Here is a 22534-nt window from a genome sequence, read left to right on the forward strand (position 1 = left end):
CATATCTATTAAAAATATGATAATGTGATGCATTTTCTTGTATAACAAGAAAATCCTTACAAATCCCCCTTATGTAGTTGAACATTGACTTCAATAAAACTTTCTAATTCCTATGGCCCACTTATGAGTTATAAATTATTCATGAGTCATCCACAACATCGGACATCCCTATTTCCATACCTTAATCCCCCTTTTTTTCTGGGATGAAGATGGTCAACTTAGCAATAACATGTAGCTTTCCTACATAAAACTCTTCCAAAATAATGCCTTTCAAGAATAATTATTATCAACTACTTTAATAAGGTTGCTATCTTATACAAGTACTATATAAACATACCATCTTTTGCACCATCCCACCCCTACCAAGCCACATTCACTCCAAATGGCTTCTCTTTCTTTGGCTTTCGCTTTCGTTCTCTCCTTGATTTGCTTCCCTTACTTGCTTATAGCCCAGCAGTCGTATGGTGATAGTAATTGCCCTGCATATAACAACGCTTCTACGGCTCTTGGGTATGACTGTAATGGTGTGAATAGGACTTGCCAAACTTTTCTCATATATAGGGCTCAGCCGGCCTACAACACCATCTCTTCCATTGCATCCCTTTTATCTGCCAATGCATCTGAGGTATCTGCGATCAACAGCAACATATCTGTAAGCAAGGCCTTGGCAACAGACACCGAGGTGATTGTCCCTTTGACTTGCTCCTGTGCAGGTAGGTTTTACCAAGCCAACACCTCTTATGTTGTTCAAACGAATGAAAATTATTACGTTATAAATACAAATAAGTTTGAAAGTTTGACTACTTGTAATGCTATTCAAATTCAGAAAACCAGCCCAAATGTAATAAATGTATTCCCTGATGATAAACTTAATATCCCTCTAAGGTGTGCTTGTCCTACTAGAAAGCAATTTGATGCAGGGATTAGGCACCTTATTACCTATGTGATCCAATCAGGCAATGCTATAGCGAGTATTGCTCATCGATTTGGAGCTGATGTTGGGCAAACACTCGAGGCCAATGGAAAATCCGAGCAGAATTCTGTTATCCAACCTAACACAACCCTGCTTGTTCCAGTACAATTCCCGCCCAACAGTTCTCATATGGACTATCCTCCTTATGTACCACCCCCGCCACTACCTCCACCATCAATTCCTCCTAGAGCAACACCATCACAACCGCTGTCTAGTGGGAGTTCCAGTAAGAAATGGGCTTATTTTGGGGTTGGAATAGTTGTAGGAGCTGCATTTATTTCAGTTGCAGGGACCATTCTTTTCTGTATGCTTCTAGGGAAACTTACGAAGAAGAAAAATGATCCAATTGTGTCATTGCGAAGCTTTGAAGCACAAGAAAAGGCTGTTACAGAGAAGTCTCTAGAGACTGAGACAGAATCCCTGGTGTTTCTTGAGAGCATATCAAAAATAGCTTCCCTGAAAGTATACAGTTTCAAGGACCTGCAGGCAGCAACAGAGAATTTCAGTGCTGATCATTGGATTAAGGGATCGGTGTATAAGGGAAATGTAAATGGTGATGAGGTAGTAATCAAGAAGATGGATGGAGATGTCAGTAAAGAGATTAATGTACTAAACAAGATCAACCATTTAAATCTCATCAGGCTGTTGGGAGTTTGCTTTCAGGATGGAATTTGGTACTTTGTCTATGAATATGCAGGTAACGGACCTTTGAGTGATTGGATTTACCAAGACAGCCCCGATAAGAAAAACTTGAGTTGGGGACAAAGAATGCAGGTGGCTTTTGATGTTGCCACGGGACTAAACTATCTACATAGATATACAAGCCCACCACATGTTCACAAGGACATAAAGAGCAGGAATGTTCTTCTTACCGACAAGTTTAGGGGGAAAATTGCAAAGTTTGGGCTCGCAAGGCCAGTTATGGGAAATGATGGTCAATTCACCTTAACGAAGCATATTGTAGGGACAAAAGGATATTTGGCACCTGAGTATTTGGAGAATGGAATAGTCTCTCCAATGCTTGATGTTTATGCATTTGGTGTTCTGTTGCTTGAGATGCTAACTGGTAAAGACGTCGCTTTCCTTTATGAAGGAGTTAAGGTTCACTTATCAGAGGTGTTAGGGCCTTTGGTAAAAGAGGAAGATGGGATTTCAAACTTGAAAGATTTTATGGATACTTCTCTTGGGGAGGATTACCCTGCTGATATCGCTTATACTATGCTCGTGCTTGTTGATCATTGCTTGAGAAAAGATCAAGGAAAGCGCCCTTCTATGGATGAAATTGTTCAAATTCTGTCCAAAACTCTGACAACCTCACTTATATGGGGATCCAGTACTTCTGCTGGTAACTCTAGCTCATGATCATGGTAGTTATGTGTAGCAGCTGCAGCCTTTTCGTCAATACCTGCTATCAGCCCTGATACCTGTAATAATGTAGTGTGAACTCTTATGGAATTCCGGATGATTGTTGTAACAAAAACCTCATGTTTAATTTCCATTTCATTGGTGTATGTTTGTTCAGGGAATTGAAGTATAGGACAGTTTTATTTTTCTTTTCTTTTTTGTGTAACGAATTGGTTGCCCTTCTTTGGTAGGAAATCTAATAAATTATATCTCTGTGTCAATATTCTTGCCAAAGTTTCTCCTAATATAAGTTCCATCTTATCATATTAGTTGCATATATGAAGTACTAATTAAATTTCTGATTTTTTTCTGACAGAGAGAAATAGATTACATGCTATTTTTGTTGATGTTATCTATTTGTATTAGGTTCTGTGTGAGAAAGTCACTTGAGGATCAAATTTAGAATCTATGATATATATATACTTTGATCTTGTAGGTGAACTGACCTCATTTCTTACAACTGTTATGTAAATGTTGTTTGCAGACTTCTTGATACCTTACTGTTAGACTAGAAGAATGACATGTTGCTTACAGCGCATCACAGCGGGCCTAACTGTGATGGAAATGCCTGAGCCATCACAGGGGCAGCACGGTGATTCTCGCTCCTCGCTCAATTCATCAGGTTTAGTCTTCTCTTCTCACCTCAACTTGTGATGTAATTGCCCATAAAATGAGGGACTTGAGCTGAAGCAAAATAAACAACCAGTAATTGTTTTATCAGTTTTTTGTCAACATAAAAAATACGTCGTATATCTACAACAATAAACAATTACATATTTAGAATTAGAAAATGAAATATGAATTACACAAAATAGTAGATATGCCTATAATTTGCAGTCCGAGGTAGTTATATAAATAATATAATTGTTCCATCAATAACATGAGAGTCATCCATCTACCAGCTCATAACATGTTTAAATTAATATTTGTTGAGCTCTTATGATCATTTGGTATCATTAAATAAATTTAATTAAACACTAATCACCTTCTCATGAAATTTCCTTGTATCACAGGATTATTTTACTAAACCCTCTTATGTAATTGAATCTTGCCTCTAATAACACTGTCAATGGACCACAAATGAGTTTTGTTTAATTTTCCATCTGTCAACTTACCATTCCCCCACATCCTTATTGTTATGGTAAAAATGGTCAACCCATCAATTTCCTAGTCACTAATAGGCCTTTCAATCATTATTCATTTGAGTATAAACTATGTTGCTGAAATTGGGGTACTTGTGTTTGATATGGTTGCATGTCTTAGTGTCTGAGTGTCTAACTCGTCTATATTGTGAATGAAAAAAATCACAATTTTGAAGTGGCAAAGTTTCCTACTCATATATTAGGGGTATCTGAAGTAAAATGAAGAGTATGAGTAACATAGCTTATAAAATGACCGAAGTGGCTATCAAACACAATACATCATTTAAGAAAGCATACTATGTAATCATACATTCTTTCCCACCTAGTTCAAGCCAAAATCCAATTAAAATGGCTTCTAATTCATTAACTTGCACCTTTGTTCTCTTCTTAATTTTCTTCCCTTACTTGATCACATCCCAACAGCCTTATGCTCCTAATATTTGTCCTGCAAATAGCAACACCACTTCTGTTCTTGGATACAACTGCAATGGTGTAGAACGATCTTGCCAGTCTTTTCTCATCTACCGGACTCAGCCTCCATATAACACCGTCTCTTCAATTGCTTCCCTACTATCCGTGAATGCATCTCAGGTTTCTGCAATCAACAGCAACATCTCCGAAAACATGGCCTTGGCAAATAACACTGAGGTGATTGTTCCTGTAACCTGCTCCTGTTCAGGTAGGTTTTACCAAGCCAACACTACTCATGTTGTTCAAACTGGTGATAATTACTACTTGCTAGCTAACACAACCTATGGAGGTTTAACTACTTGCAAGGCTATAAGAAGTCAGAAAATCAGTCCGAATATAGTAAATATTTTCCCAAATGAAAGGCTTACAATCCCTTTAAGGTGTGCTTGTCCTACAAGAAGGCAACTTAATGCAGGGATTCGGTACCTTATGAGCTTTGTGGTCCAATTTGGAAATCAAGTTCCTGATATTGCTATAAAATTTGGAGCTGATGTTGGTCAAACACTCGAGGCCAATCAAAAATCCGAGCAGGACATTGATGCTATCTATCCTTACACTACACTGCTTGTTCCATTACATAACCCTCCCAATGGTTCTCAAATGGAGTATCCTCGTTATGTATAACCTTCACCATCACCTCCACCGTTCCTTCCTCCTTCAGCCTCATCACCACCGCGGTCTTCTAGGGAGAAATCGAGTAAGAAATGGGAATATTTTGGGGTAGGACTGGTTGCAGGGTTTGTATTTCTCTCAGTTTCACAACTTTTCATTATGTTCCTAAGGAAGAGTATGAAGAAGAAAGATGATCCAATTGTGTCATCACAAAGCTTTGAAGCACAGGAAAAGGCTGTTGTAGTACAGCAGTCAGAAACCGAGACAGAATCCCTGCAGTTTCTAGAGAGCATATCGAAAATATCTTCCCTGAGAGTATACAGTTTCAAGGACTTACAGGCTGCAACAAAGAATTTCAGGGCAGATCATTGGATTAAGGGATCGGTATACAAGGGAACCCTTAATGGTGATCAGGTGGCCATCAAGAAGATGGAAGGAGATGTCAGCAATGAGATTAGTGTACTAATCAAGATCAACCATTTCAACCTCATCAGGTTATTGGGAGTCTGTTTCGAAGATGGAGTTTGGTACTTTGTTAATGAGTTTGCAGGGAATGGACCATTGAACGACTGGATCTACCAAGACAACCCCGAAGGAAAAATCTTCAGTTGGGGGAAGAGATTGCAGGTTGCTTGCGATGTTGCCACCGGGTTGAATTATCTTCATAGCTTCACAAGCCCACCACATGTCCACTAGGATATAAAGAGCAGCAATATTTTTCTGAATAACGAATTCAGGGCGAAAATTGCTGGATTTGGTCTTGCAAGGCCAGTAAGAGGGAGTGATGGTCAGTTCACCTTAACAATACATATTGTGGGGACAAAGGGATATTTGGCTCCTGAGTATTTAGACAATGGAATAGTCTCCCCCATGCTTGATGTTTACGCGTCTGGTGTTCTGTTGCTAGAAATGGTAACTGGTAAGGATGTTGCTTCTCTTTATGAAGGGATTAAGGTTCACTTATCTGAGGTCTTAAACCCTGTGTTGAGCAAGGAAAATGGGATTTTGAATGTGAAGAAATTCATCGATTCTTCACTAGGACAGGATTATCCTGCTGATGTGCTTATACTATGCTCGTACTTGTTGATCGTTGTTTGAGAAAAGATCCAGGAAGTAGGCCTACCATGGATGAGATTGTGCAAATTCTGTCAAACACTCTTACAACCTCGCTTATCTGGGGATCTAGTACTTCCGCTAGTATCTCAAGTTCATGATCATTGCATCCGGAAAACTTTCTACTTTAATCAGTATGCAGTTGCTTAGCTTACCTCTTTATTGCCTTCCGAATGTGTTTATGATGTTTTGTTTGCCCTCTTGATAAACATGGGTCGTTTATCAAGATGATAACCTTGTAATTTCTCCCTATTTAGCCAATCTATTAAATGATTTAAACCTTATGTTATATCAATTCCATGTGCACTCAATCCCAACATTTAAGCTTGGCTATAAAATTCCCATGCCATATCAAATGTTATTATTTTTTTTTCCACAATATACATTCTTTTGGCAATTTACCCGAGATATCTTCCTAAATAGAAATTTTAGTTCTTTTTCAATAATTACAAACAAAAACAAAGTTGATTTGTAGAAAGACTAGAAACCATTATAATTTTAATAACACCAAATCATTTGTGTTACAACTAGAGCTATCAAAAGTTGACCCGACCTGAAATACTGACTCAAACCCGATTATTAACCGACCCATCTAAACCCGAAAAAATGGTGACCCAAACCCGACCTGAAACCAACCCTAGAACCGAGTCGACCCGAGTATGTGAGACTCGAACCGAACATGAACTGAGCTGGAGATGACCCGACCCGAATGTAACCCGTAAATTATTGACTTGAACCGAACCCGACTTGAACCGAAATTGACCCAAACTCGTTTTAACCCGTCAAAACCTGAATTTAACCCGACTTGTTACTAACCTGACCTGAATTCAACCCGTCTCGTTCCTAACCCGACCTGAATTTAACCCAACCTATTACATACCCGACCCGAATTCAACCTGACTTGTTATTGATCTGACCTAAATTCAACCCGACTTGTTATTAATCCGACCCGAATTTTACAGACCTATTACTAACCCGACCCAAAAATTCAGCCCGATCTGTTACTAACCCGACTCGAAATCAACACGACTTGTTATTAACCCGACCTAAATTCAACCAAAATTGTTCCTGACCCGATTTCAAATCACCTTAAATGAAATTTAGACCACCTTATTATTGTTAATCAAAGAATTTTGTCTAGGGGGACCAAGTCGGTCCACGCCAGCAAAAAAAGGAGCATCATCCTCAAATTTAAGAGTTAAATATAGTATATATTTGTTGTATGGTCAATGGAGATAATTATCTTCCTAAATTATAAACTATAATCCCTTAGTATATTGTCATATATATTATAGTTAAAGGAAATAATTAGCTTGATAAAAATGATAATTATCTATTATAGTTAGTTGAACCCGAATATGACCTGACTTGGAAAAGACCCGACCTGATTGTAACCTGCAAATTATTGACTTGAACATAACCCGACTTGACTCCGAGAATGACCCGACTTGGAAATGATCAAATCTGATTATAACCCGCAAATTATTGACTTGAACCGAATCCAAGAATGACTCAACTTGAAAATGACCCGACCTGATTATAATCCGCAAATTATCGATTGAACCGAACCCGACTCAAACCCGAGAATGACCAGATGTGAACCGACTCAAGCATGACCTAACCCAAACCTTACCAGCATAGGTTATGGAATTAATCCGAATTGATCCGACCTGAGTTGACCCGACCCACTCTTACCGACCCAAACCCGACTCATTTACCCGAATTGACAGCTCTATCCGAAACCTCCAAAATTTCTCAAAAAGCGTGGATATTAGCCTTCAATTTTGGATTTTTTTGCCTTTTTTCACCCGAAAATTGCCGAAATGTTTACCATGGTCCCTAATAACCTCTAGGAGTCCAATTGGCCGGATAGAACCATCCAATTTTCCTTTAAACGACCAATTTACCGGTTTACAACTTGAACGGATTTCATTAACTCAAGCTTACCACGAACATTTATGACAACATATAATGATCATATATGGATCCAAATGACATTATATGACTCGAGATGTATCCCCTAAAATCTCAATGCTTTTCAACACCGGGCCGCGAAACGTTCGAAATTTCTCAAAAAACATGGATATTAGCCTTCAATTTTGGAATTTTTTGACTTTTTTTTGCTCAAATTTATAAAAATTGCCGAAATATTTACCATGGTCCTAAATACCTTCCGGGAATCCAATTGGGTGGGTGGATCCATCCAATTTGCCTTTAAATGACTAATTAACCGGTTTACAACTAACATCGAATTCATTAATTCAAGCCTACCACAAAAATTTATGACAACAAATAATGATTGATATTTTCATTTTATATAGTGTTTTACCCTCGTCCCTTGGTCAAAATTGGTAGTGTTTTGGGCTCTTTAGAGCCACTTTTATTACTAATTGGTGTTTTCTAGTGTTTTCGTAGTTTTGGCTGACTTTTGTAGGGATTTACACTTTTGGAGCATTTTCCCGGGATATTATGAAGTGACTACGAGCATTGGAGGAGCAGGACAAGTTTTTATAGCCCAGGGCCGGTTAGAGTCATCGAACCGGTGATTAAGGGCTTAGCACTTGAGATTCCGAGGCATTTGGACCGAGTAGTCAAGACCCGAAGAGGAAATGCGGATTGGGCCGAAGAATCGGAGCCTAAGCTTGACCAAGTGTCCGGACCTGGCCAAAATAAGCTCCTGCCCGGAGGCGCGCCCGACCGGGCAGGGTCAATGAAGAAAAAGAGTTTGCACCCGAGTTTGCGCCCGGTTGCGAGAGATGCTCATAATGGAAAAAAAGGCGGGCCCGATCGAGCGCGAGATTTTTAGGGGTTCTGTTCAGCAGAGATTTTTAGTTTTAATTAGGAGTAATTATTTTTTGTATAAATACGATTTTAATGCTTTTGTTTAATACTTCTTCTCTTAGACTTTCTCTCTCTACTTAGTTTTAGATTATTTTCTCTCTCTACAACTTTATTCTCTATTTTGTTCTTAATTCAACTCCTTAGTTCCTATTACTTTGGTAACGATTCCTTCTACTCTAATCTCATTTATTTACTTTATTTCATTCATCATGTTTTGTTTAATTGCTTTGATTAGTTTAGTTTTAATTATGTCTGAGTAGTTTTCTTTCTAGGGTTTATGGGGATCCATAAATAATATGAAGGGGTAAATTATTGTTGTTGATTATCAATGCTTGATTAATTTCCTATTGATTGATTTAATGCTCTGCAACTAGATTAGCGCTGGTCTTTTATGTATGAGTTTAGCAATATTAATTCGAGATTCGAGAGATGAGAATTGATATTTAGGCTTAGTTTCAATAGGCAGGTTAATTTATAAATGGTTAAGTCGAGATTCGATAGATGAGATTTAATACTGGTAGATTAATTATGTGATTGTAATACGTAACGAAAGCCCTTTATGATCTGATTAATTGATGCATTGATGGTTGATTATTATATCTTACCCTGGAATGTTATTTATTGGTGAACCTATACCCTAGGCCTTTATTCATTGATTTCTCTTTACCCTTAATGTTAGTAGTTTAGTTTCCTATCCATATTATTAATTTGTTACCTAATAATTTAGATTGCTTTAATTAATTAGGAATAGATTGACCAGTTTCCCTGTGGATTCGACACTACTTCCCTATCTGCATTAGTTAGAGGATTTAGGAATTACTTTTGATTGGGTGATACGACTTTAGTCTGTCAATGATCATATATGGTTCCAAACGACATTATATGACCCCGAAATGTATCCCCTAAAATCTAAAGGCTTTTCGACACCGGACCCCGAAACCTCCAAAATTTCTCAAAAACGTGGATATAAACCTTCAATTTTGGAATTTTTTAACTTTTTCTCGACCGAAAATAAAAATTGCCAAAATTTTTACCATGGTCCTTAATACCCTCCGGCAGTCCAATTGGGTGGGTGGATCAACTTATTTGCCTTTAGAAAACCAATTTACTGATTTACAACTTGCACCGATTAAATTAACTCAAGCCTTCTACGAACATTTATGACAATATATAATGATCATATACGGTTCCAAAAGACATTATATGACCCTGAGATGTATCCCATTAAATCTCAAAAAATTTTGACATCGGGCCTCGAAACATCCCAAATTTATCAAAAAACGTGGATTTTAATTTTGGAATATTTTTACTTGTTTTCGCCCAGAAATAAAAATTGTCGAAATGTTTCCCATGGTCCCTAATACTCTCCGGAAGTCCGATTGGAGGGGTGGAACCATTCAATTTGCCTTTAAACGAACAATTTACCGATTTACAACTTGCACTGATTTCATTAACTCAAGCCTACCACGAACATTTATGACAACACATAATGATCATTTATGGTTCCAAACGACATTATGTGACCCCGAGATGTATCCCCTAATATCTCAGTTCTTTTCGACACCGGGCCCCGAAACATTTGAAATTTTTTTAAAAAAGCATGGATATTAGCCTTCAATTTTGGAATGTTTAGAATTTTTTCGCACGGAAATAAAAATTGCTGAAATGATTACCATGGTCCCTTATACCCCCCGGAAGTCCAACTGGGTGGGTGGAACCATCCAATTTGCCTTTAAACGACTAATTTACCGGTTTACAACTTACATCGATTTCATTAACTCAAGCATACCACAAACAATTATGACAACATATATTGATTATTTGTAGTTCCAAACGACATTATATGACCCTCAAATGTATCCCCTAAAATATCAATTCTTTTCGACACCGGGCCCCAAAACCTTCGAAATTTTTAAAAAAACATGGATATTAACCTTGAATTTTGGAATTTTTAGGCTTTTTTGGAAAGAAAATAAAAATTGTCGAAATGTTTACCATGGTCCTTAATACCTCCTGGGAGTCCAATTACATGGGTGGAACCATCCAATTTGCCTTTAAACGACCAATATACTAGTTTACAACTTATACCGATTTCATTAACTCAAACCTATCACGAAAATTTATGACAACATATAATGATCATTTACGGTTTAAAACAGTATTATATGACCCCCAAAATGTATCCCCTAAAATCTCAATGCTTTTCAACACCGGGCACCGAAACCTAAAAAATTTCTCAAAACGTGCGGATATTAGCCTTCAATTTTGAAGTTTTCTAACTTTTTTTTCGCCGGAAAATAAAAATTTCCGAAATGTTTACCATGGTCCTTAATACCCTCCGATAGTCCAATTGGGTGGGTGGAACCACCAATTTGTCTCTAAACGGTCAATTTACCGATTTACAACTTGCACTGATTTTATTAACTCAAGCCTACAACGAACATTTATGACAACAAATAATGATCATAAATGGTTCCAAACGACATTATATGACCCCGGGATATATCCCCTAAAATCTCAAGCCTTTAATTTTGGTATTTTTTGACTTTTTTTCGCCCGTAAATAAAAATGATCGAAATGTTTACAATTGTACCTAATACCCTCCGAGAGTCCAATTGGATGGGTGGAACCATCCAATTTGCCTTTAAGTAGCAAATTTACCGGTTCACAACTTGCACGGGTTTTATTAACTCAAGCCTACCACGAACATTTATGATAACATATAATGATCATATATGGTTCCAAACGGCATTATATGACGCCGAGATGTATCCCCTAAAATCTCAATACTTTTCAACATCGGGCCCCGAAACGTTCTATATTTCTCAAAAAGCGTGGATATTAGCCTTCAATTTTGAAAATTTTTGACTAATTTTATCGCCTGCCAATAAAAATTGTTGAAATGTTTACCATGGTCTCTAATATCATCCGGTAGTCAAATTAGGTGGGTAAAACCATTCAATTTGCCTTTAAATGGTGAATTTACCAGTTTACAACTTGTACCGATTTTATTAACTCAAGCCTAACACAAACTCTTATGACAACATATAATGATCATTTATGGTTTAAAACAGTATTATATGACCCCGAGATGTATCCCCTAAAATTTCAAAACTTTTCGACACCGGGCCCCGAAACCTCAAAAATATCTCAAAAGGCGTAGATATTAAGGGTCTGTTCTAATTGACTGAACTCATCTGAAGTGAACTGAACTGAACTTAACTTAACTGAACTGAACTGAACTGAACTGAACTGTGCTGAACTTAACTGAACTGAACCGAAATGAACTGAGCGGAACTGAACTGAACTGAACTGAGCTGAACTGAACTGAACTGAACCGAACTGAACTGAACTGAACTGAACTGAATTGAACTAAAATGAATATTTTATAAGAGAAGGAATTTAGGAGCTGAACTGAACTGAACTGAACTAAACTAAACTAAACTGAACTAAACCAAACTGAAATGAATATTTTATAAGAGAAGCTAAGGAATTTAGGAGCTGGACTAAACTGAAATGAAATGAATATTTTATAAGAGAAGATAAGGAATTTAGGAGCTGAACTAAACTGAACTGAACCAAACTGAACTGAACTGAACTGAACTGAACTGAATTGAATTGAGCTAAATTGAATTGAATTGAACTGAACTAAATTTCAACGTAAGTGAATAGGCCCTAACCTTCAATTTTGGAATTTTTTGACTTTTTTTTTCGCCAGAAAATAAAAATTGCCAAAATTTTTACCAAGGTTCGTAATACCCTCCGGTAGTCCAATTAGGTAGGTGGAACCATCTACTTTGCATTTAAACGGTTAATTTACTGGTTTACAACTTGCACTTATATATTTAATTCAAGTTTACCACGAACATTTTTGACAACATATAATGGTCATTTATGGTTTAAAACGTCATTATATGACCCCGAGATGTATCTAATAAAATCTCGTTTCATTTCTACACCGGGCCACGAAACCTTCGAAATTTCTCAAAAAGCGTGGAAATTAGTTTTCAATTTTGAAATTTTTGACTTTATTTTTTCCTGGAAATAAAAATTGCCGAAATGTTTACCATGGTCCCTAATACTTTCCGGGAGTCCCATTGGGTGGGTGAAACTATCCAATTTGCCTTCAAACGACCAATTTACTGGTTTACAACTTTCACTGATTTCATTAACTCAAGCCTAACAAAACCATTTATGACAATAAAAAATGATCATATATGGTTCCAAACAGCATTATTTGACTCCGAGATTTATCCCCTAAAATTTCAAGACTTTTTGACACCGGGACTGAAACCTCCAAAATTTCTCAAAAGGCGTGGATATTAGTCTTCAATTTTGAAATTTTTTAACTTTTTTTCGCCCGAAAAAAAAATAGTCAAAATGTTACCATGGTCCCTAATACCCTCCGAGAGTCCAATTGGGTTGGTGGAACCATCCAATTTGCTTTTAAACAACCAATTTAATTACCGGTTTACACTACTAGAAAAATGGTCAATTTCGACAGAATGGTTCCGACGGACATGAAAATCCGTCGGAAAACACTTAATTTCCAATGGATTTTATTTCCGTAGGAAATTTACGACGGATTTGGAATTTCCGTCGGAAATTTACGAAGGAAATTAAAATCCGTCGGAAATCAAGTGTTTTCCGACGGATTTTATTCCGTAGGAAACTTCCGACGGATTTTTCGGTTGGAAATTAAAGCTTTTGACGGAATAATTTATGTTTCCGACGGAATTTTGATTTTTTTTTAAAAAAAAAAAACAAAAAAAAACAAAAAGTATCTGAAACCCTAATTTAAACCCGCCCCTTTACCCTTACCCCTTCATTTTTATCTCCTCCCTCATTCCCTGTTCTCCTTCTCTCTCCTTCTCCGCCCCTTTTTTCTTCCTCCTTTCTCCGCCCCTTCTTCTTCCTTCTTGTTCTTCCTCCTTCCTCCTCTTCTTCGCCCCTTTTTCTTCTCCCTTTCCCCTTTCTTTTTCCTTTGTTCTAATTAATTTTTCGGTTTTTAGCCCCTTTTTCTTCTCTCTAATTAATTTTTGGCACAAAAGTAAGGTTTTTCATGTCAAATTCGAGCCATTTTCGTGGTTTTGTTGGTGAAATTCAAGGTTTGTACTTCTTTTTTTATTTATTTTTGGTTGATTAGGGTGGCGGTAGGATTTTTTTTTTTTTTTTACGGTTGTTGGGTGTTCGGTGTGGTTGTGGTGGCTTGGTGCCATGGTGGTTTGGTTTTTTGGTTAGTTTTGGGTCGGTTAGGAGGGTGGATCGGTTTTAGGGTGAGGTGGGTTGGGATTTTTTCGGGTTTCTGGGTGTTGTGTTGGGATTTTAATTTTATTTTTTTTTAATTTTTGGGTTGTGACAGTTTGTTTTGGTGGTGGTGGCGACAGTGGTGGTTTTAGTTGGGTGGTGGGGGTAGTTTTCATAGCTAGTTTGTGTGGGTTAGGGTTAGGTGGGTAAGGGTTGTGATTGTGTGGGTCATGTAACGGGACAGGTTAGGGGCAGGTGGTGGGGAGTTATTTGGTGGTTGGTGGTGGTTGATAGGTCGTGTCGTACTAGTGGCGCGGCGTTTTTTTTTTAAATTTGTTAAAACCAGTTTCCGACGGAATTTCCGTCGGAAATTTCCGACCGAATTGTAAATTCTGTCGGATTTTCCTGGTGCTGAAAAACCTCTTTCGACGGAAAATTCCATCGGAAATTCTGTCGGAAAAGTGTTTCCGACGGAATTTTCGTCGGAAGAAGACAAATTTCCTACAACAGCTTTTCCGACAACCAGTTACGACGGAATTCTGTCGAAAACAGGTTTTCCGACGGATTTTGGGGTGGTTCCGACAGAAATTTTCCATCGGAAATAACCCTTTTTCTAGTAGTGTTTACAACTTGCACAGATTTTATTAACTCAAGCCTATTACGAACATTTATGACAACATATAATGATCATATATAGTTCCAAACAACATTATATGACCCCGAGATAAATCCCCTAAAATATCAATACTTTTCTACAACTGGCCACGAAACGTTAGAAATTTCTCAAAAAGCGTGGATATTAGCCTTCAATTTTGGAATTTTTTGACATTTTTTTCGCCTGTAAATAAAAATTGTTGAAATGTTTACCATGGTCTCTAATATCATCCGAGAGTCCAATTAGGTGGGTAAAACCATTCAATTTGCCTTTAAATGGTGAATTTACCAGTTTACAACTTGTACCGATTTTATTAACTCAAGCCTACCATAAACTCCTATGAGAACATATAATGATCATTTATGGTTTAAATTAGTATTTTATGACCACGAGATGTATCTCCTAAAATCTCTAAGCTTTTCGACACTGGGCCCCAAAACCTCAAAATTTATCTCAAAAAGCGTAGATATTAACCTTCTATTTTGGAATTTTTTGACTTTTTTTTGCCAAAAAATAAAAATTGCCAAAATTTTTACCATGGTTCCTAATACCCTCCGGTAGTCCAATTAGTTAAGTGGAACCATCCACTTTGCATTTAAACGGTTAATTTACTGGTTTACAACTTGCACTTATTTCATTAATTCAAGCTTACACGAACATTTTTGACAACATATAATGCTCATTTATGGTTTCAAACGTCATTATATGACCCCGAGATGTATCTAATAAAATCTCATTTCATTTCTACACCGGGCCCCGAAACTTTCGAAATTTCTCAAAAAACGTGGATATTAGTTTTCAGTTTTGAAATTTTTGACTTTTTTATTGCCTGGAAATAAAAATTGCCGAAATATTTACCATGGTCCCTAATACCGTCCGGGAGTCCCATTGGGTGGCTGGAACCATCCAATTTGCCTTTAAACGACTAATTTACTGATTTACAACTTGCACTGATTTCATTAACTCAAGCCTAACATGAACATTTATGACGATAAATAATGATCATATATGGTTCCAAACAGCATTATATGACCCCGAGATGTATCCCCTAAAATTTCAAGACTTTTTGACACCGGGCCCGAACCTCCAAAAATTTTCAAAAAACGTGGATATTAGTCTTCAATTTTGGAATTTTTTGACTTTTTTTCGACCGAAAAAAAAATTGTCAAAATGTTTACCATGGTCCTTAATACCCTCCGGGAGTCCAATTGGGTTGGTGAAACCATCCAATTTTCCTTTAAACGACCAATTTAATTATCGGTTTACAACTTGCACGGATTTTATTAACTCAAGCCTATTACGAACATTTATGACAACATATAATGATCATATATGGTTTCAAACGGCATTATATGACCCCGAGATGTATTCCCTAAAATATCAATACTTTTCTACACTGGGCCCCGAAACGTTCGAAATTTCTCAAAAAGCGTGGATACTAGCCTTCAATTTTGAAATTTTTTGACTTTTTTCGCCCTTAAATAAAAATTGCCGAAATGTTTACCATGGTCCCGAATATCTTCCGGGAGTCCAATTGGGTGTGTGGAACCATTCAATTTGCTTTTAAACGACCAATTTTAACGATTTACAACTTGCACGGATTTACCGGTTTACAACGGCCAATTTAATTATCTTGCACCGAACCGGACTTAAACCGAAATCGACCCAAACCCGTGTTTACCCATCAAAACCCGAATTTAACCCGACTTGTTACTAACCTGACCTGAATTCAACCCAACCTGTTCCTAACTCGACCTGAATTTAACCCAACTTGTTACAAACCCAACCCAAAATCAACCCGACTTGTTATTGACCTGACCCAAATTCAACCCGACTTGTTATTGACCCGACCGAATTTTACCAGACCTATTACTAACCCGACCCAAAAATACAACCCGATCTGTTACTAACCCGACTCAAAATCAACACGACTTGTTATTGACCCGACCTAAATTCAACACCAATTGTTCCTGACCCGATTTCAAATCACCTTAAATGTAATTTAGACCACCTACTTTATTATTGTTGATCAAAGCATTTTGTCTAGGGAGACCAAGTCGGTCCAGACCATCAAAGAAAGGAGCATCATCCTCAAATTTAAGAGTTAAATATAGTATATATTTGTTGTATGGTCAGAGGAGATAATTATCTTCCTAAATTATATTTTGGTGCAAAATATTATCATATATATTATAATTAAAGGAAATAATTAGCTTCATAAAAATGATAATTATCTATTTATAGTTAGTTGAACCCGAATATGACCTTGGAAATGACCCAGCCTGATTGTAACTTGCAAATTATTGACTAGAACATAACCAGACTTGAATCCGAGAATGACCTTACTTGGAAATGACCCAACCTGATTATAACCCGCAATTTATTGACTTGAACTGAACCCGACTTGAGCCCGAGAATGATCCGACTTGAAAATGACTCGACCTGATTATAATCCACAAATTATTGACTTGAATCGAACCTAACTCAAACTCGAGAATGACCCGACCTGATTCTAACCCGAAAATTATTGACTTGAACCGAATATGAGAATTACCCTAACCCGTTTTAACCCGAATTAAACCCGACCTATTGTTCACCCGACCCGAATGTAACCCAACCTGTTATTAACCTGACCTAAACCCGACCCAAACCCGATAAGAAGTATGACCCGACGTGACCGGACTCAAGTATGACCCGACGTGACCGGACCCAAAACCCAAACCCGACCCGCATAGGTTATGGAATTAATCTGAATTGACCCAACCCGAGTTGACTCGACCCACTCTTACCCGACCCAAACCCGACCTGTTTACCCGAATTGACAACTCTAGTTACAACTTTACCAGAATAAAATCTAGTCGGTTAGAAACAGCCAAAAAAATTTATCTATCCTTCATGTCTTTGTGATCATCAATAATTAATAATTACATGACAATGACCATCAATTATGTATTACGCCACTATTAAGGGAGATTAATAACAAAAATATTGACTAAAATATATTAATATATATATACAAGTATATAGTTTCCATATAATTTCAGGTTAGTGGAGAGCTTGTCATTCTAGTTTAATAAAGAGGATGTGTCCCTGATATATGACATGAAATGCTTAATGACAACCATGAAACTAGACCTACTTCTCATACAGGTTGGATTGTTGTTAATATGATTAAAAACACTTGAGATGGTCAACCAAAGATAGTTTGCACGATGCACTTCTTAATGAAATATCTATCAAGTGCTTTACCTCCTCCAAGCTTTCTCCTTTGAATCTCCATTGTTCATAGCTTATCACCAAATACCGGGTTCTTATACCGGGCAAATAACCACCATTATCATAACAGCCTCAATATAAGATGTCAGCTTATATCGCCATTGGAGCTGTTGCTGGAATAGTTGTTATCTTAGTCATCATAATATCAATTTGCTGCATGTCCTCAGGAAAAACAAAGACAGAAGCAGATATTCTACCAGCAGAGACATTCGAAGCATATGAAAACCCTATATGGAAGAAGACAGAGGTTGAGCACCGAGAGTCTCTAGAAAGCTTAGCCAATATAGCTCAATCTATGAAAGTGTATAATTTTATGGAGTTGCAGTATGCAACAGATGATTTCAGTCCTGGTTCTCAAATTAAAGGCTCTGTTTACCGGGGTAAAATGAATGGTGATCTGACTGCCATTAAGAAGATGAAAAGGGATGTGTCCAAGGAGATTAATTCCCTGTCCAAGATCAACCATTTCAACCTTATTCGTGTTCTAGGTGTTTGTTTCAATGAAGGGCGCTGGTATCTCATCTATGAGTATGCATCGAATGGGCCTCTGAACGATTGGATATTCAGCAATAATACCAATCAGAAGTTCTTAAGTTGGACACAAAGGATGCAAATTGTGCTAGATGTTGCTAGAGGGCTTAACTATATCCACAGCTATAATAGCCCTCCCTACGTCTACAAAGATTTGAAAAGCAGTAGCGTTCTCCTTGACATTGAATTCAGGGCAAAGATCAGTTATTTCAGCCCAGCAAGATCAGCAGAAGGACAGAAAGAAAAAATTGCATCTGAGCAAATTTACCTTTCACCAGAGTATAGAGAAAAAGGCCAGCTATCGACAAAACTAGATGTGTATGCTTTTGGGGTGCTAATGCTAGAGGTACTCACAGGAAAGAAGGTTGCTAATCTATGCGAAAGACTAGATGGGAATGTATCAGATGTTTTCGTGGGTATTCTTGATGAAACAAAGGGAAAGGATCAGCTAAAGAGCTTGATGGATCCTTCTTTAAAAGGGAATTATCCTTCTGAATCTGCTATCTCTGTAGCAAGACTAATCAAACTTTGCCTGAATAAAGATCCGTCAAGCAGGCCAGATATGGAGGAAATTGTGAAGTCTCTCTCAAAAGTATTGAGTGCATCCATGACCTGGGAATCATCGCTGTAAATTCAAGGCAACAGTTTTGCAGAGCTTTCAGGGGATCGTTCACTGAGAAACGGGTACTTGCATCAACATCCCCCCCCCCTCCCTCTTCCTATTCTTTTAGGCACCTAGTACAGTTTAATTTGTAATATCAACCTTTTTACATTTATAATTTTTCTTTCTAGTAGTTCAAAATTAATTTGGTAACACTTGGGAAGGAATTTTCAGTAATAAGTCTAGAAGGTAGAAAAGTATGTAACTTATAGCTGATAAAGTCATACTACCTCCGTTACATATTATTTGCAACGATTTGACATAAAGTAGAGAGGGAAAATGTCTAATCGTTGCAAATAATATGTAACGGAGATAGTATATTATGTCAGTTCAACTATTAGCTGAATACAGAAAACCTTTATTCTTCAGAATTTCTCATCTCCAATACTTAACCAGCAGGATGAGAAAGTCAAACACAGCAAACAATTTTGCACTTGTCACACATTTTATTTCTCTTTTGAAATAAAGATTTGAAAAATTGTGAGATTTTACATTATCATTTTATAAAATGCCATAGAAAATGAGTCGCTCAAATTATCATCAATTGTAAGAAGTAAAATTCTGAATCAAGCAGGACAACATAGTTCAGAAATTGAGTGAAATACAGTCAACAGGCACAAGATTCAGAAGGATAAAAAATGAGGTATCAGAATTATTACCTTCAAATCCAGTGACAAGCTGCTCATAAATCATGGTGCTTCATTTCAAATCAGGTAATTGACCGAAAAATACATATGATTCTCACTGAACAACACTAGCCAATAGAGCCTTGAAAGCTGCCAATATATAGCTTATGCACATGTATAAGATCTGCAGAACAGACATTGAACATCTGAACAGCGGAAGGAAGTGGAAGGATGTCATCTTGTTTCTCACAAGTCTCTTCAACTATGGAAGCTTCTCTCAGTCTTCCTTCCTTCCAAAGACCTCTGACAAGCAATGACTTTGTCTCAATGTCAGGAACCAAACCAGAGTTCCTCATGTCTTCTAAGAGTCTCAGTGCAAGAGTAGCCCTACCATGCTTACAGTAAGCACGGACAAGTGTCTTATACATGTAAGCATCTGGCTCTACACCGCACTGTTTTACCATCTCAAATAGTTTCTGGACTGTTCTGAAATTACCCCGAACTGCAAAATGATGCATCAATCCAGAAAATGTCTGCGCATCAGGGTAAATTTCCAAAGCGTACATCTGCTTGACAGTATCTATGGTATCGCCATCCCTCCCACACTTGAGCAGTGTGCGTAACAGAGAGGAATATAAAAGCACCATATCAAATTTGGAGAAGTGACCACATAGCAATTTAATATCATGGAATATCCTTAAAGCAGCATCTCCTTCCTTGTGAAGACCATAGAAATCAATAATCTGTCTTATGGTACTGAGTGACAACATAAGTCCTTCATTCATCAGTTTTAACAATATATCATGAACAAGATCAACCCTCCCATTGCTTGCTAATTTTGTGATCATCCCTGAATAAGTGTGAACATCATGAATGAATCCAGGTTGATGAGCAACCCAGCAGAAAAATTGCCATGCTGTTTCAGGTGATTTAAAGTGCCTAACCATCTTGCAAACCAAGCGGCTTGTCCACACAAGTTGAGCATCTTCTAAAGCAGATTTGTCAGCGTCTGTCCAGTCCCTTAAGGCACTAGCCAAAGCCATTGGGTCCAGCCATGGCTTCAACTGAACACTAACAGTGTCAGCTTCACTGCTGCAATCATCAACATCTTCCTCATGTTCACCACTACTGTGATTAGCAGCACATAACTCTATGTTCTTAATTCGACTATCAGGTACCATCTCTTTAATAAATTCATCACACTCTTCCAATACTTCTGCTTCACCCATACGTTGCAATGATGACAACATAGATCTTGGAGGTAGTATACCTTCCATCTTCATTTCTCTAAGAAGGCTTTTCACAGCATCGTACTGTTGGATATTCAAGAATGCCTCTATAAGAAGTGAATACTGCCTCAAGGTACGCTTAACTCTCATTTGTGGGAGTTTATAAAAAACTTCCTTTGCCTTTTCTACATTCCCGGAGTTTACAAGATGCTCAATAACAATAGTAAATGTCCGTGAGTTGGGGATAGCTCCTTCTTGCATTATGCTACGAAATGTCTGGACAGCTTCCAAGTCCTTTCCCATTACTACATAGAGCCCCATGACAATGTTGTAAGATTCAATACATGGTCCTTTACTTTGAGCACGAAGTGCATCCCAAACACAAAGTACCAAGTCAATATCTCCAGCACTAGCATACCATCTCATTTGGTCCACATAACTAACAGGTCGAACCTTTGGGAATTCGCCAGCATTGATTGAATCAATAAGATTTTTCAGCTGACGAGCACGACCTGATTTAGCTAGAATTTTAGCAATTGCATGAAGAGTATGTTGGGTATGAGAAAAATTAGGCACATTTTTAAGGGCTTCAACAAAAGACAGAGCAGATTCAGGGGAAGGGGCAGAACGGAGGGCATTCGAAACTACAACCAAATCCAAATTGGGATTATCTAACAGAGGAAGAAGCAAATCAGATGACCCAGACCGGAGACTTAAACGTATCGAATCAATGAGTTTTGCCTGACAGAAGTACTTATTGACTTGATTAGAGATGGGTTTGTAAGAAAAGCCGCGAGCTTGATGGGTTACACTAGAAAACAGATTCTGAACTTTGAATAAAGTCCTCCTAAACATTGGATAAAACCCAAATCAGGATAAGATGATCTTACAAATACACAATGACAGCAGGTTTCAGAATTCTCACAGAACAAACATCAAACAGTTGGTGTGCACGAATGTAGCGAAACAAAATAATAAAAAAGAAAAAGCTATCATACCAATAGTATGTTGATATAACTTCATGGAAATGAATGTGGACAATTTTCAGATTAACCAGAGTTAATCTTGAATAAAAGTAGTTAAATTAACTTTGGGGTTTAGGGTTCTTCAAAGTTTGAACCTTTAATTGAAAAGTTATACTCTAACAGATCAAACTCATGGAAATATTTCAAAGATGTTTGGTAAAATCATAGAAATGACTACTTGGATTTTAGGTATTCTTGGTGAATGAATTGTAAGTGAAGGAGCGCAAGGAACACTGACCGTTCCCAATGTGGCGCGAAAAAGGTTTTTAACTGACAGTTGCAACACTGATACGGAGTATAACGACCCAAATAATTTAGGTTTAAAAAACGATCTTGCTAACGAGCGTCCCGGGGCGTTAGTTAAAGATAAATTATATTGGTTGAAATGGTATTAAGTTAGGAATTCATGACAAAATCACGCGTCGTTCGGTGTAATTAATGTTAATTTTAGTCTAATATTTGCACTTTAATTCTCTTATCTAACGCCCCGGGGGCGCTCATTAGCTTAATACTTTAAAAAAAAAATATTAGATATATCAAAATCCTAATCATCAACTTTAGGTCGTGTTTGGTTTGATGTAAATGATTTTTCAAAATATTTTTTTTTTCATTTTTCTTTGTTTGGTTTGTGAAGGGGTGGAAAACATTTTTTCCTGAAAAACTATAAAACATTTGAAAAAAGGAAAGTCACTATTACGATACAACATGATTCAGACCGATACAATACA

The 22534-nt window shown here is 37.3% G+C and overlaps 3 protein-coding genes and 1 pseudogene across 3 annotated transcripts; 3 read left to right on the forward strand and 1 right to left on the reverse strand.

Moving 5' to 3' along the window:
- The first annotated feature begins 13 nt into the window (after nucleotides 1-13).
- Nucleotides 14-2838, forward strand: LOC110723064 (lysM domain receptor-like kinase 4). Its single transcript, XM_021902346.1, has one exon. The coding sequence runs from the start codon at nucleotides 383-385 to the stop codon at nucleotides 2333-2335; it is 1953 nt and encodes a 650-aa protein (XP_021758038.1). The 5' UTR covers nucleotides 14-382; the 3' UTR covers nucleotides 2336-2838.
- A 673-nt stretch (nucleotides 2839-3511) lies between these two features.
- LOC110723055 lies at nucleotides 3512-6279 on the forward strand (annotated as a pseudogene).
- An 11537-nt stretch (nucleotides 6280-17816) lies between these two features.
- Nucleotides 17817-18896, forward strand: LOC110686783 (lysM domain receptor-like kinase 4). The gene has a single exon (XM_021863400.1). It carries the CDS (start codon nucleotides 17817-17819, stop codon nucleotides 18894-18896), a length of 1080 nt encoding a protein of 359 aa, XP_021719092.1.
- A 499-nt stretch (nucleotides 18897-19395) lies between these two features.
- Nucleotides 19396-22224, reverse strand: LOC110723080 (pentatricopeptide repeat-containing protein At5g66631-like). Its single transcript, XM_021902367.1, has one exon. It carries the CDS (start codon nucleotides 21634-21636, stop codon nucleotides 19681-19683), a length of 1956 nt encoding a protein of 651 aa, XP_021758059.1. The 5' UTR covers nucleotides 21637-22224; the 3' UTR covers nucleotides 19396-19680.
- Nucleotides 22225-22534: the final 310 nt, after the last annotated feature.

This window comes from Chenopodium quinoa, unplaced genomic scaffold (genome assembly GCF_001683475.1).
Source record: "Chenopodium quinoa cultivar QQ74 unplaced genomic scaffold, ASM168347v1, whole genome shotgun sequence".
Lineage (NCBI taxonomy): Eukaryota > Viridiplantae > Streptophyta > Magnoliopsida > Caryophyllales > Amaranthaceae > Chenopodium > Chenopodium quinoa.

Bases quoted from the DNA above. Each gene is read 5' to 3' on its own strand.
- LOC110723064 (XM_021902346.1), top strand. From the start codon at position 383: ATGGCTTCTCTTTCTTTGGCTTTCGCTTTCGTTCTCTCCTTGATTTGC.
- LOC110686783 (XM_021863400.1), top strand. From the start codon at position 17,817: ATGTCAGCTTATATCGCCATTGGAGCTGTTGCTGGAATAGTTGTTATC.
- LOC110723080 (XM_021902367.1), bottom strand. From the start codon at position 21,636: ATGTTTAGGAGGACTTTATTCAAAGTTCAGAATCTGTTTTCTAGTGTA.